This window comes from Phyllobates terribilis, unplaced genomic scaffold (assembly GCF_046119375.1).
Source record: "Phyllobates terribilis strain yellow unplaced genomic scaffold, ASM4611937v1 Scaffold_11__3_contigs__length_659146591, whole genome shotgun sequence".
NCBI lineage: Eukaryota > Metazoa > Chordata > Amphibia > Anura > Dendrobatidae > Phyllobates > Phyllobates terribilis.
The window spans coordinates 268,794,577-268,811,292 of record NW_027362771.1 but is presented as its reverse complement, the minus strand read 5'-3'; the positions used below and the strand labels follow the sequence as shown (position 1 = coordinate 268,811,292).

At 42.5% G+C, this 16,716-nt stretch overlaps 1 protein-coding gene across 7 annotated transcripts in view; it reads left to right on the top strand.

Annotated features, from left to right (window-relative positions):
• CACNA2D1 (calcium voltage-gated channel auxiliary subunit alpha2delta 1) overlaps positions 1 to 16,716 on the top strand; it is a 1,188,449-nt gene that overhangs the window by 843,364 nt on the left and 328,369 nt on the right. For all 7 annotated transcript variants that reach the window (XM_073652315.1, XM_073652320.1, XM_073652318.1 and 4 more), the window contains exon 10: positions 7,140 to 7,239. In XM_073652315.1, the coding sequence (XP_073508416.1) occupies positions 7,140 to 7,239 (100 nt within the window). The remainder of the gene's footprint in view (positions 1 to 7,139; positions 7,240 to 16,716) is intronic.

Genomic DNA, 16,716 nt, shown 5'->3' with positions numbered 1-16,716 from the left:
TTTATTGGTATATGGTCTCCCATGCTGGTATGTGCTGCCCCCATCCTGGTATTTGTGCTGCCCTCATCCTATCCTGGTATGCATGGCACCCCTCATTCTCTTATCCTGGTATGCATGGCACCCCTCATTCTTATCCTGGTATGCATGGCACCCCTTATCCCTATCCTGGTATGCATGGCACCCCTCATCCTCATCCTGGTATGTATGGCACCCTTCACCCCCAATCCTGGTAAGCATGGCACCCCTCACCCCCCAATCCTGGTATGCTTGGCACCCCTCAACCCCAATCTTGGTATACATGGCACCCCTCATCCCAATCCTGGCATGCATGGCGCCCCTCAGCCCTCATCCTGGTATGCATGGCTCTCCATCCCTCATCCCTATCTTGGTATGCATGGCACCCCATCCCTCATCCTGGTATGCATGGTACCCCTCATCCCAGTCCTGGTATGCATGGCCCCTCATCCCCAATTCTGGTATGCATGGCATCCCTCATCCCCAATCCTGGTATGCATGGCACCCCTCATCCCCACTCTTGGTGTGCATGGCACCCCTCATCCCCAATCCTGGTATGCATGGCACCCCTCATCCCCAATCCTGGTATGCATGGCACCTCTCATCCCCAATTCTGGTATGCATGGCACCCCTCATCCCCAATCCTGGTATGCATTGCACCCCTGATCCCCAATCTTGGTATGCATGGCACCCCTGATCCCCAATCCTGATATGCATGGCACCCCTCATCCCCAATCCTGGTATGCATGGCACCCCTCATCCCCAATCCTGGTATGCATGGCACCCCTCATTCCAAATCTGGTATACATTGCACCCCTCATCCCAATCCTGGTATACATGGCATCACATCTCTCATCCTGGTATGCATGGCACCCCTCATCCCCCAATCCTGGTATGTATGGCACACAATCCCTCATCCTGGTATGCATGGCACCACTCATCCCCCAATCCTGGTATGTATGGTACCCCTCATCCTGGTATGCATGGCACCCTATCCCTCATCCTGGCATGAATGGTACCCCTCATCCCGATTCTAGAAGGTATGATACCCCTCATCCTGGTATACATGGCACCCCTCATCCCAATTCTGGTATGTATGGCACCCCACATCCCCCAATCCTGGTTTGTATGGCCTCTTCATCCCCCAATCCTGGTATGCATGGCACCCCATCCCTCATCCTGGTATGCATGGCACCCCTCATCCCTATTCTGGTATGTATGGTACCCCTCATCCCCAATCCTGGTATGCATGGTCCCCTCACCACCAATCCTGGAATGCATGGTCCCCTCACCCCCCAATCCTGGCATGCCTGGTACCCCTCATTCCCCAATCCTGGTATGCATGGTCCCCCTCATCCCTATTTTGGTATGCTTGGTCCCCCTCATCCCCCAATCCTGGTATGCATGGTACCCCTCATCCCTATTATGGTATGCAAGGTACCCCTCATCCCTATTCTGGTATGCATGGTACCCTTTATCCCTATTCTGGTATGCATGGTACCCCTCATCGCTATTCTGATATGCATGGTACCCCTCATCCTGGTATGCATGGCATCACATCCCTCATCCTGGTATGCATGGTACCCCTCATCCCTATTCTGGTATGCATGGTACCCCTCATCGCTATTCTGATATGCATGGTACCCCTCATCCTGGTATGCATGGCATCACATCCCTCATCCTGGTATGCATGGTACCCCTCATCCCTATTCTGGTATGCATGGTACCCCTCATCGCTATTCTGATATGCATGGTACCCCTCATCCTGGTATGCATGGCATCACATCCCTCATCCTGGTATGCATGGTACCCCACATTCCTATCCTGGTATGCATGGTACCCCTCATCCCTATCCTGGTATGTATGGCCCCTCATCCCCAATGCTGGTATGCATGGCACCCCTCATCCCCCAATCCTGGTATGTATGGCACCCATCATCCCCAATCCTGGTATGCATGGTCCCCTCATCCCCAATCCTTGTATGGTTGATCCCCTCATCCCCCAATCCTGGTATGCATGGTACCCCCTCACCCCCAATCCTGGTATGCTTCGTCCCTCTCATCCCCCAATCCTGGTATGCATGGTCCCCTCACCCCCTAATCCTGGTATACATGGTACCCCTCACCTCTCAATCCTGATATGTATGGTACCGCTCATCCCCCCCAATCCTGGTAAGTGTGGCCCCCTCAACCCACAATCCTGGTATGTATGGCACCCCTCATCCCTTTCACGCTGCACACAGACAAAAAAAACAATTTATACTCACCTTTCTTCCCTGTGCTCCAGCACTGCATCCCGTTCTGCCGGAGGCCGGGGAAGGACTGCGGCGCCAGAGTACGCGCGTGCCCATACCACGCTATTTTGCTGAAGACACACTGCAAATGTGTCTTTAGTAAAATGGCGCCGGATAGCGCTAAGCGCATGCGCCGATTCTGACGCCTTCATTCCTGCCCCGTTCTCCGGCGAGAAGAGATGCGCCGCGACAACACTCCTCCCGGTCAAGTAAGTATGTTAGTATGGCGCCGGAGATCGTGGTATGCGTTCAGTGTCTATGCATACCGCGATCTCCGGCGCCATACACACTCCTCTTACCTGTAACGGCTCCATGCATTCTTCTGTCTGGAGCCAGACTGCGCAGGTGTGTCGCGCTTGCGCAGTCTATAAAGGATTAAGACAGAGGGACGCTTGTAGCGTTATATTATAGATATAATGACAATAGCAGAGATTCTACCACTAGAGAAAAATACATAGGGGACGCAAAACCTTAAAAGAATATGTAACTGCTTTTAATGACCTCTTTCTGGCAGTATTGGCAGTGATAGGGAGAATAAATAGATTTACATTATGATCTGTGTGTTTATAATTCACAGAGCTGCAGCGGATGTGGATTACTTCTTTTATTCAGTTTTTATTTATTTTTTTCTAATGATTCACTAAATATGATTTTTACTTATTAGCAATAATTTATAAGTTAGGATTTCAGGCAATGGGATAACGAATACCAATGAGCCAGCTTTCACATGGATGTAATTTTCAATAAGTGTATCTTACATTCTGTACTATAGCCACAATTCTCAGACAACATGGTTCTACTAACTTGGTCTTCAAAGCAGATAATACAAAAAGTTGGATACAGATACCCATTATTTATGATTCTATGATTATAAATGTGATTCCCTATACTTGCAGATTAACCAAAAAAATCCCATTTGACATACAGTACAGACCAAAAGTTTTGACACACCTTCTCATTTAAAGATTTTTCTGTATTTTCATGACTATGAAAATTGCACATTCACACTGAAGGCATCAAAACTATGAATTAACACATGTGGAATTATATACTTAACAAAAAGTGTGAAACAACTGAAAATATGTCTTATATTCTAGGTTCTTCAAAGTAGCCACCTTTTGCTTTGATGACTGCTTTGCACACTCTTGGCATTCTCTTGATGAGCTTCAAGAGGTAGTCACCGGAAATGGTTTTCCAACAATCTTGAAGGAGTTCCCAGAGATGCTTAGCACTTGTTGGCCCTTTTGCCTTCACTCTGCGGTCCAGCTCACCCCCAAACCATCTCGATTGGGTTCAGGTCTGGTGACTGTGGAGGCCAGGTCATCTGGCGTAGCACCCCATCACTCTCCTCCTTGGTCAAATAGCCCTTACACAGCCTGGAGGTGTGTTTGGGGTCATTGTCCTGTTGAAAAATAAATGATGGTCCAACTAAACACAAACCGGATGGAATAGCATGTTGCTGCAAGATGCTGTGGTAGCCATGCTGGTTCAGTATGCCTTCAATTTTGAATAAATCCCCAACAGTGTCACCAGCAAAGCACCCCCACACCATCACACCTCCTCCTCCATGCTGCACGGTGGGAACCAGGCATGTAGAGTCCATCCGTTCACCTTTTCTGCGTCGCACAAAGACACGGTGGTTGGAACCAAAGATCTCAAATTTGGACTCATCAGACCAAAGCACAGATTTCCACTGGTCTAATGTCCATTCCTAGTGTTCTTTAGCCCAAACAAGTCTCTTCTGCTTGTTGCTTGTCCTTAGCAGTGGTTTCCTAGCAGCTATTTTACCATGAAGGCCTGCTGCACAAAGTCTCCTCTTAACAGTTGTTGAAGAGATGTGTCTGCTGCTAGAACTCTGTGTGGCATTGACCTGGTCTCTAATCTGAGCTGCTGTTAACCTGCGATTTCTGAGGCAGGTGACTGGATAAACTTATCCTCAGAAGCAGAGGTGACTCTTGGTCTTCCTTTCCTGAGGCGCTCCACATGTGAGCCAGTTTCTTTGTAGCGCTTGATGGTTTTTGCAACTGCACTTGGGGACACTTTCAAAGTTTTCCCAATTTTTCGGACTGACTGACCTTCATTTCTTAAAATAATGATGGCCACTCATTTTTCTTTACTTAGCTGCTTTTTTCTTGTCATAATACAAATTCTAACAGTCTGTTCAGTAGGACTATCAGCTGTGTATCCACCTGACTTCTGCACAACACAACTGATGGTCTCAACCCCATTTATAAGGCAAGAAATCCCACTTATTAAACCTGACAGGGCACACCTATGAAGTTAAAACCATTTCCGGTGACTACCTCTTGAAGCTCATCAAGAGAATGCCAAGAGTGTGCAAAGCAGTCATCAAAGCAAAAGGTGGCAACTTTGAATAGCAAAGAATATAAGACATATTTTCAGGTGTTTCACACTTTTTTGTTAAGTATATAATTCCACATGTGTTAATTCATAGTTTTGATGCCTTCAGTGTGAATGTACAATTTTCATAGTCAAGAAAATACAGAAAAATCTTTAAATGAGAAGGTGTGTCCAAACTTTTGGTCTGTACTGTACGTATATCACAAAATTATCAATTTTATAGAGAGGTACAAGTGTATCAATAGTAGGATACCATATATTTGCTAATAACCCTCACTCTTAGTGGGAAAAAGAGTGTTAGAATACAGCCAGATATACAAATAGCCCATTCAGAGGCTATTATACAGACCATGTGCCATATTGATGTAAGAACCACACTGCCCAGTACCCCTACGCACGTTTCGTGTGCTGCTTTGTCGGGGGGTACTGAGGCAATGTATAGTCCGGCACTTATAGTATTGGGAGTAATATAAAATCACCTGCAGCCATTCTGGGTTGATGAATATGCATGCTGTGCCAGCCATGCGCCGCCCTGCCTCAGCACAGACATGCCGCATGGAAACCGGCCGGCGCCAAAACAGGGGGAGGAGAGGACTCGGTGGCACAGCATTGGATCACCCGTGCTTGCTTGGTCTTCAAAGCAGATGTCTATATTGATCTATGTCTGGTTTATTAAAAAATAAGGGAGATTGGTTTTAATCCTGTGTTACCTTGGGCAGGTAATACAAACTCTAAAATGCAGCCGTATCAATGCTCATGTTCAGGTGACCTGAGGGAGAAATTATTCTGCTCTAAACTACAGATTATCACTAGTTTCTTTGTGGTTGAAATATTATTTTTTTATTATTATGGTTAAAGGTGTGGTCCCACAAACAAAGTACATTTTAATTTAATTAATACAGCTTGGAACAATAATAAGTTCCACAAGTAGTTGTGTTAATAAATTGTTCCTGTGCTGAGATAATCTTATAAATGTGCCCCTGCTGTGTACTGTGTAATGGCTGTGTCTGACTGTGCAGAGCTGCTCCTGTTCACTCATGATAAGTGAGTACAAAGGCAAAACAGCAGAGGCTTCAAGCTGCTGCTTTCTGAGGTAAAATATTTCCGTGCCTGGGGTAAAACATCCCCCTGTTTTATCACAGGAGCAAGTGTTTCTGCCGTATCTACAGCCCTCTGACATATAAGCTCAGAGCTAAAGATGTGGCAGAAATGTTCACTTATGTGTTACCTTAGACAGGGAAATGTGTTACCTAAAGCAGGGAAATGTGTTACTTCAGGCAGGGAAATGTGTTACCTCATATAGGGAAATGTGTTACCTCAGGCAAGGAAATGTGTTTAACTCAGGCAGGGAAATGTGTTACCTCAGAAAACAACAGCTGTGAGCCCCTGCTGTTTCATTTGTATACTCACTTATCATAATTAATGTATGTTTTCTTCCTGGCCAGAAGCTGGGGTATGTGCAAACCTTGAACTAGAGCAGCTCTGCGTGATCAGACACAGCCATTACACAGTACATAGCAGGGGCACATTTATAAGATAATCTCAGCATGGAAATATTTTTTTAATACATTCAATTGTGGAACATATTACTATAAAATGGACGTTGTTCATGGGATAACCCCTTTAAATAAGTAATGCACCTTTTCACATGAACACATCCATGCTTTGATAAAATGTTTACTACATTAGTTTACCATCAATGATGAAGCATGTTGCAAACTAACATACAATGCCATAACTATTTCATTATGCAGAAAAATACCTTGATGCATACAACTTAACACAGCGCAAGATATCGAACAAGTCAAATTAGGTATCAAGTTACTGTTTTCTGCATCATGATATCTTGCTGCATCGGGGTATGTGTGTCAAGATAGGAAATGCAATATTTGTACATATGCATATTTGGCGACTGATATTACTTAAAAAAGAGCTGAAGCCATATGAAACATAGGTTTGCTTGCTTATTATCGATTCCATTCCCTAAATGTTCTTTGCCATTTATTTATAGTTGTATATTTTGAGAGAAAAGTGAGAGATCGAGTTTATTAAAAGCCTCTCTTGGCTCCCATAGAGGACTCTTTGTTAGGTTAATGTCAGGGGGAAAAGCATCAAGCCTGATGGGTTTAGTAGATTGCTTTGTACTAAAAAATCTATTCTCTAGTTTGTCGCTTTGATGGAATAGATTGCATCTGATGTTTTAAATGGATTGAAATACTTTTATATTACTGAAATGTGTTTCATCAGCATGTGCAATGCCTCCTGTTTGAGCTTTACCCTGAAGCAGACAAGCTGCCATTTAGATCCCTTAAAAAGCCTATTATCCCAAGGAGGCAGAAATGGACGAACATGGAGAACCAAGAAAAGCTTTTCAATTAATTTCATTGACATTGCACCTAAAACTGATTAGGATATTTCAGGCTGATTTATTTGTGTAACCCCTGTCTCATTCTCATGTCTCTTTTTAAAGGAGCGGGAGCGTCAGTGGGCTGACGCTGAAGTTGATAAGAACCTCTGTGTCTGAGATGTTGGAAACGCTTTCAGATGATGATTTTGTGAATGTTGCGGCTGTAAGTAATGTGTTTGTGTAATGTACATCACTTAAAGTTTATGAACTTTAGTTCCGATCTAATGCAATTCTTTATAGAAATGGTAAAACCCAGATGACTTCCAATCATTACCCCTTTGTTATGTCTGTAGTAGTGAATTCGAATCAACTGAACACGAGAGAGATGTTTCCACTTATCTGGTCATTTATAATCTTGTCTGCAATTTAATTGATTTAATACAATCACCAGAAATCAATGAAATATAAAGTGGCTTATACTACTAACAAGAGTAAAATTACTGGGTATTTTATGTTTATCCACTTCTTTACATGATCTAAGGAGCCGCTCAGATAAGCAGTAAGCCAATGACAAGTAAGTATGATTTCTAAAAAAGTCTCATTCACTGACTCCCTGTTTTCAGATATAAATTGAATATAAGCCTGCATTAGATTATTTTTCTTTTTTTAGCATTGCATTTCACATGGCACAATATAATTCCATAGCATGGCAAAAATAATCCAAAGAATAGTAGTAAAATTGTAGGTAAAATAGTTATTAACCCACATGGATTGGTGATAGAGCCATCAATAGAACCTGGATCCCTACTAGAAATGGTAGAAGTTATCCCAGTAATTGGTACACATGAAGTAAAAGGAATGGTGTTTTAGGGCAATTGTTAGAAAAACTCATGTCAAATCCTCTACTAGGGTATTCTGAGTAAGTAGATAGGTGTTTTGTGTTTTGAGCCTGCAGGAGGACATGAATTATTTGTACTTTGTACTGCCGGTATTATTATGCTATAAAGCACTATTTTCCAATAAAGGTACGTTCACACGTTGCATTTTTGCACAAATTTAATGCATCTTTATACTGTATCAGCAAAGTGAATGAGATTTCTACAATCTCATGCACACACTGCTTGTTTTTTCTTGCAAATTTGAAGCAGTTTCAAATTTGCAGTTGTCAATCGCTTTAGCGTCTTTGCAGCGTCTTTTACCTATTCAAGCAACTGGGAAAAATCACATAAAGAAAGCATAAAAAACGAGCATATTTTATACAGTGTTTTTCCTGCCAACACTCCAGTATTTTCAGTAGGATTTTTGCTGCAAACATTGTAAGGGGTGAGAAACCAAATCACAATCCATAACTAAGTGTTCAAGCCAAACTATTGGCCGGTTATCCAGAATAGCTGAGCCAATATTATAAAATATGTTGTCCTCACTGCTTTATTTTCTCATTAGTGCAAGCAGAACAGTCCAGTGGAGAAATGTCCTATTCCTTCCAACATGAAATAAGCTCCTGACTATCCATAGACATCGCAGCTGTGGTATCACACAGTGTTTTAATTTCTTGAGTTGACTCTACAAAAAGTCGCCCTGGAAGAGGTCGAGGACATCAAATATAATCATACTTCCATGAGGAGTTTAGTAAGAACCATAACCAACAAAATAATGTCACAGCTTAGTTGCAAAATATCTGGAAATTGAGCCGTTTACTGCTTGTTGGAATGAATTGGAGATTTTGTGTACAAGACCGTCCCACTCCCACAATCCGGACGATATACTGCAGTCAGTGTATTTATTTTATTATATTCTGATTTATTTTTAAGCTTCACTTGTTTAGTAAGATGCAGTCTAAATTACCTATATACCCAGCTCTAAGTTTTATATATTAGACAGTATAATGTTTTTATTACAGGTATTAAGGGGGAAAAGCATCAAGGCTGATGGGTTTAGTAGATTGCTTTGTACTAAAAAATCTATTCTCTAGTTTGTCACTTTGTTGGAATAGATTGGTTATTAAGTGCTATGGCACTACTTTAATAGATATTATTATAATATAGTCTATAGCAGTGCTGGCGAATCTATGGCACGCGTGCCAGAGGGGGCTCGCAGAGCCCTCCCAGTGGGCACTCGCGCCATAGCCTCAGCACTCGCGCTCCTAGACCTGGACCAGCGGGTGAGTACTCTGAGCCCGCCGACGCCAGCTCCTACTTCAGCTAGATGTGCGTTCTCGGACACACATCTAGCTGAAGTGTATTGCAGCGCATGAACTTGCCAGGCCCGTGCCCTGCAATACATGTTGCCAGCAGCTGACGTCAGTGTACACGCGACTGGGCGCATAGCAGTGACGTCATGCGCCCTTGTAGCTAGGACGCTGAAATCAGCTGTCGGCTACAGGAGAGGACACAGCGCGGGAGAGGAAGGAAGGTGAGTAGGAGTGTTTATTATGTTTTTACTAAGCGATGAACAGCGGTGCATATACAAGTATGGGGGAGCATATACCAGGATTTGGGGGGGTAGCATATTCATGGATGGGTCATGTACCAAAATGAAGGGCATAGACAAGGATGGGGGAGCAGCATCATATATACAAGGATGGGGGCAGCATTATATATACAAGGATGGAGCAGCAAAATATATACAAGGATGGGGGAGCAGCAACATATATACAAGAATGGGGGCAGCAACATATATACAAGGATGGGGGAGCAGCAAAATTTATACAAGGGTGGGGGAACAGCAACATATATACAAGGATGGGGGAGCAGCAACATATATACGAGAATGGGGCAGCAACATATATACAAGGATGGGGACAACATATATACAAGGATTGGGGGCAACATATATATACAAGGATGGGGGCAGCATTATATATACAAGGATGGGGGAGCAGCAAAATATATACAAGGATGGGGGAGCAGCATAATATATACAAGGATGGGGCAGCATTATATATACAAGGATGGGGGAGCAGCAAAATATATACAAGGATGGGGGAGCAGCAAAATTTATACAAGGGTGGGGGAGCAGCAACATATATACAAGGATGGTGAGCAACATATATACAAGGATGGGGGGCAGCACATACAAGGATTGGACGGCAGCACATACAAGGATTGGGGGCAACATATATACAAGGATGGAGGGAGCATATATACAAGGATGGGGGTAAGCACTTACAAGGATTGGGGGCAGCACATACAAGGATTGGTGGCAGCACATACAAGGAATTGGGGGGGCAACATATATACAAGGATGGAGGGAGCCTATATACAAGGATGGTTGGAGCATATATACAAGGATGGGGGCAGCACATACAAGGATGGAGGGAGCATATATGCAAGGATGGAGAATCATATACCAGGATGGAGGGAGCATATTCAGATGGGGGCAGCATCATAAATACAAGGATGGAGGAGCAGCATTATATATACAAGGATGGGTGCAGCAACTTATATACAAGGATGGAGGAGCAACATATATACAAGGATGGGGGCAACATACAGTATATACATGGATTGGGGGGACAACATATATACAAGGATGGGGACAACATATATACAAGGATTGGGGGGCAGCACATACAAGGATTGGGGGGCAACATATATACAAGGATGGAGGGAAGCACATACAAGGATTGGGGAGCAGCACATACAAGGATTGGGGGGCAGCACATACAAGGATGGAGGAAGCATATATACAAGGATGGGGAAGCATATACCAGGATGGGGGGGAGCATATTCTTTATATCTGCAGTCTCATACCCCTGTTCCTGTCTGTGACTGCTCTATGCTGTCCCGCCCGCTCACTGTATGAGTTGTTTTTCTAAACTAAAACCTCAGTATTCAGGTTAAATAGCCATGTTGGCACTATGCAATAAATAAGTGGGTTTTGGGTTGCAATTTGGGCACTCTCTAAAAGGTTCGCCATCACTGGTCTATAGTATGAGTATAATATATTTATTTATTTTACTCCCTTGTCACCATAATTCCACAGCGCTTTATAGACATCATCAGAACTGTCCCCATTAGAGCTCACAATCTAAATTCTCTATCATTATGTCTGGAGTGTAGGAAGAAACCAGAGAACCCAGAGGAAACCCACGCAAACACGGGGAGAACATACAAACTCATTGCAGATGTTGTCCTTGTTGGGATTTAAATCCAGGATCCCAGCGCTGCAAGGCAGCAGTGTTAACCACTGAGCCACTATGCTGCCTACATATATATTTTGTATTTTGTGGATTATAAGACGCACTGGACCATAAGACGCACCCCAAATTTTGGGGTGGAAAATAGGAAAAAAAGTTTTTAAGTAAAATGGTGGTGCGCCTTATAGTCTATTTTAATTGTAGCTTACCTGGGGGTATGGCTGAGGTGGAGCGGGGTCACAAAAGGCAGGGTCACTGCATCAGGAGGCCGATGGTGGCAGGATCGGGGCGATGCTACGGTGCCTGGACTCTCAGAAGATGTTGGCGCCGGTGAACGGAGTCTCCTTTCCTGTAGATTTCCCTGCTGTGGGCTTCAGGAAAATTGGGCACTGGAGGCCAAACCACCAAACTACCTGACTCTCCTGTTGGTGTTCTTTTAAATCCTTTTGTCATGCACCCCCCTTGAGGCCATGCGCTAGCTATAAGACAGCATCTTAGGTATTCCTAGAATATCCCTTTAATATGAGCTTTATTGCTTTTCATGACTCTTATAGCACAGAATTAAGATGTTTCGGGTGACCATATACAGAGAAGAAGGATACACACAGTTTTCAATCCCTCTAAATAAGACTGATGTAAAGCAATCAAGACACAATCCTCAAATATCTCTTTCATACGCTCTTCAGACATGCAGTCCCCCAATTGCTTACATCTATCTTGAGAATTAAGATAAAAATAAAAGTGGCACTACCAATCATGTTGTTAGCTGAACCTTACCTATCATTATTCATGGTCACAGCTAAAAGATTAGGATATACTTGCTTGCCAGTGAAGGCAGGAAAATGACACTGTGACTTAATCAGCCGTATCAGGATTTATGCTGAAGTCTCAGCGAACAAGAGGCTTAAATATTAATGTGCAGAAACACTTAAGTGCAGAGTTTTTAATTATATAAATGCATTTGTTTCTTGGTAAGCTGCAGTTTGTGAACCATGTAGTGGCAATATAAATCACCTAAGGGTTAACATGTCACATCTTCCCATCTTAATTTTCATCCCTGCTACCGAAACTGATTCTCTTTGCATGTGAATAGGAGCTTGCTGTTGGTAAATTTGCAAATGTATGAGAAGGACTGCCATTCCTCCCCTCTAATTCAGTTATATGCTTTGACTGCACAAAGTGGAAGATTATAAGGCCAAAGATTTGCTCCTAGTGCTTTAGAGTTTTTGATTCATATGTTGAGATAGTAAATATAATTTGATATGATGGTATAGCCCTCTCATATCAAAAAATCTTCCAAAGATCACTCGAGTAGCTTTGGAAGATTTTTTTACTAAATTGATAAAAATGTTAAATAGTTTATTTACCTTTTTCCCTGTTAAATATCGGAAACAACATTTTTTTTTGCAGCTGTGGGTTTAAATAAGTTTTGTTGTGTTCAAAAAATGTTTTTAATTTTTTTTAAAGTTAAAAAAAGAGAGAGGGATTTTCCAGCTCCAAAGTTCGGGTCCCAATTGATCTAAATGTGGTTCGGGTTCAAAATCAGGTACAAGTCTGGTACACAAACTGAAATTTGGACTAAAGTTCTGTCGGGTACCAGAACCCGAACTTCCATGGGTCCGCTCATCCCTAAGCAAAAATAAATCCACCATGCCATTCTCATTATTTATAATTTAAAGGAGTTGTCCCACAAACAAAGTACACCTTAATCAATAGATCTTGCAATGTTTCTGTAAGGAAAAACATTCCTCTGCCTGTTTAAAAACTTGTTTTACCTCACAAAAGCATCTGCAATCCCGTGCTGTAATGTCTGTATACTCTTTTGCTTTGTTCCCTGCCCCGGAGCTATGGTATGATCAGACCATGTTCCTGCACATTCCATTACACAGAGGCACATTTATAAGATTACCTCAGCACAGGAACATTTTTTTAATGTATCCATTTGTGGAGCTTATTTTTATTCTAAGAGCTATTGATTAAAATGTACTTTGTTCATGGGACAGCCTCTTTAATTGTATAAGGTTGTGACAGTTCTTGACAGAGAAATAAAAAGAAGTTGAGTCATTTAAATACACCCTAGGACCTGCTTGTTTCCATCTATCCCCGCCCTTCCCAGGCTGTATTAAACCAAAGCTGTCAATCAAAGAAGAAGGAGGGGTGGAGACTGAGAGAAAACAATCAGATGGGAAGGTGTAGTTAAATGATTGGCCACACTTTTGCACACTGATCAGCGGAATTTCGTTTGAACAGTCATTCTGTGCTAACAGAGTCCCTTTAAGAAAAAAGATGAGTACTCGATGCAGAGAGTGGATTATTAATGGAATATTAATGTCCCCCATGATGGGAGTGGCAATGTCAAAGGATAGAAAGTATCGAACCCAGGTGGCGAAATAATCCAGGAACTGGTTGGGTTTGCCTGGAGGACGATACACAATCGCCAGTCGCAGTGAGAAGAATTTGTAGTCTAACTGTGTGGACCTCAAAGTCAGGAAACATAAATGAGGGTACTGGGGGGATAACTTGAAAGCACATTGTTATAAAAGGAGCAGACCAACACCTCCATTTTGTCTACTCTCAGGTCTGTGGGTATGTAAAAAATGTGCCCACCATACTAGAGATCAGCATCGGCGGTAGTGTCCGACTGCTTTAGCCAACTTTCAGTGAGAGACAGAAGGTTAAAGGAATTGGAAAGGAAGAAGTTGTGGAAGTAAGGGAAGTTTGTTATACACTGACCTCAAGTTTCAGAGAGAACAATTAAAAGAGACAGGAGAAGGCATGCACTGAATGTTAATAAGATTAGCAGGGTTTCTATGTGCAACAGGAAAAGAGTTATATTTACTAGTGGATGGGGGACATAGGTTAGGGGAGATGTCGCCAGTGGCAGGAGAAGAATAAAGAGGTTCAGCAGGTGGTTCAATCATTTATGCAAGTGTTTTGTGTCCTATATGGTGGTAGTGGATGGTTTGGAGTGCTTCAGAAATGTGAGAAGAGCATGAGAGCTGTACATGGAAGAGGGGAGGAGAGAGGGACTGATGTAAAGAAAGTGCACAGAATGTGTGAAAGGGTGGCAGATATGCAAGAAAGCAGCAGCTAAAATATAGATGAAGCAAGGAGTTATGGAAAATATGTTATGCAGCACAATTGAGCAGGAAGCATGTTTGTTTGAATACATTATATCAGGGGTTCCCAACCTGTTGCTCGAGAGCCACATGTGGCTCATGGGCCCATGATGTGTGTCTCGCGGCTGCCTGCCAGCTTGGTGCATTAGCACCAATTCTAGCAAAAAACTATGAACAGCAGGTCTTCAGATGGTGAATTTTGTGAGTAGCCATACACAAAAGAGCAGATCTGAATGTGCAAATTCTGGCCTTGAGGTTTGGTATGGCAAGTATGGTAAGCTGGAGACCAGATGATGTGAACTGTCAGAGGAAATGCTTTAAGCTGAATGCAACCGTGTGGGGGGAGTGATTGATGCGAGAATACTGAATGGAGGTATTGTCGGAACCTCTGGATTTTGGTATACTGCCTCGGTGTGATTTTTGTGGAAAAGCTTTGTCTGTCATTATACCAGTAATGGGGGCTCTGCGTGTCGCTACTGTGAGGGGGGTGGGAGCTGGATGTGGCTCACGACTCTCTCTTAGACCTAAATGTGGCTCGTGAGTGACCCTCTCTCAAAACTAAATGTGGCTCTCAAGGTCAGAAAGGTTGAGGACCACTGCAGCATATCTTGCATAGCTTACCTGTCTCCTGCCCTGTCCAACTGCTGTTTATCTGCATAGACATCAACTATATAGTGCACTAAGAAAGATATTGCACAAGTGCAACCAGCACAAGTGCTTTTCCTAGGCCAGATGTCATATGTAACAAATTATTCTGTTTCAGTTTATACAAGTAGGCTGCATGCTTCCTTTCTTCTATTTTTACATAATATTCCATAAATATCTGTGATAGACCTTAATTGAGTTAAATAAATGTGTACTTCATGTCTTTAACAAAGGAGTTCCACCTCTTTGTTAACCTCTTCCCTTTAATGGACATAACTGTACCTCCAGATTGTAAGTGCCTTCCTGCAGCTGGGTGTCTTAAGGATGCATGGGCACAGAAATTGTGTCATTCGCAGCAGAAGCCAACTATAATACTCCACCTAGACCTCTGCTGCATGGGCTGAGACTATATCTAACTAAGATTTCAATACTTTAACCCCTCACATACAGCTATCTGGAGTGACAGCAGCATGTGAGGAGCTTGACAGAGGGAGATTTCTTCTTACCTAAAAATGCTACCAGCAAAAAGTACAGATTTAAAACAATGTATTAATTGTACATAAACAATAAAAAAAACTTTAATTAATACTTTATTTAAGCAGTATGGTGCAGTAAATTTAAAACGGAAAAAAAGTTTCAGAATTGCTGCTTTGTTTATATTTTCTCATAAAGAGTTAATAAAAGTTTTTTTTACTAAGTTATATGTTACCCAAAATTATGTCACTGACAAATCCAACTCATCCTAAAAAAACAAGCCCTCATATGACTATAACTAAAAAGTAAAAATGTTATGGCTCCTAAAATGCGACAATAGCAAAAAAATGGTTTTGCCAGCGGTCATGGCAAGGGGAGAAAGGGCAGTCCAACTCAGCTCTGTGAGACTGTGTCTGACTATAAATGGCTCCACATAAGTCAATTATTGTTTTTGGTTATTGTGGACTCTTGAGGATTTCAGTCCTAAGGGTTTTGATTATAGTACATGCATTTCATGTACACTGCTCAACATTGAAATTGCAAAACCAAGAAGAAAAAGTTGTGAAATTATGAAAATAACAAGATCGAGACATGTTAATGATGGATGCACATACTTAAATGCTTTGGCATGCTATCAGTGAGGTTATTATTGGTTGTTAGAAGAATGTCCTGCCACACTGAATATTCTTGGGCACACAAATTAACAATATCTGCAGCTGGCAGCTTCCTTTGAATTTACCGACCATTGACGTCCCAGATGTGCATGATGGAAGACACGTCTGGAGACACTGCATGTCATGTTAGCATGTTTAGGCCATGGTAGCATGTTTAGGCCACGCAGGCTGCTCCCAGTAGCATGAGGAGCAAGTGGTCTGGTGTTGTCGTATTGAAAAATGGCTCCTGGGACATTTTGGAGAATTGGCCATTCAACTGTTTTCACCAACAAATCAGTGTAATTAGAGTAAAGACGAAAGAGATCCAATTACCATAAATTATGCAACCCCACACCATAATCTTAGGAATAGGACTGGTTTGGCATTTCCTCATAAAAGCCTCTTCATAGCATTGTCCACATGCTCTCCAAACCAATCTTTGGCCATCATTGCATCCAAGAGAAACAAGAGACTCATTGCTGAAGAGGATACATTTCCATTCCAGTCTCCATATTTACCTTGCTCTGCACCATGATGGCAAATGAGAGCGATTGCATGACGCTGTTAGGTCAATGGAACACCTTCATGTGGGAACGTGCACTATTTTGATTTGTTGTTTTATAATGTTTGGTATCTGAACCCCTGTAGTATTTATTCCAGGTGCACTAACA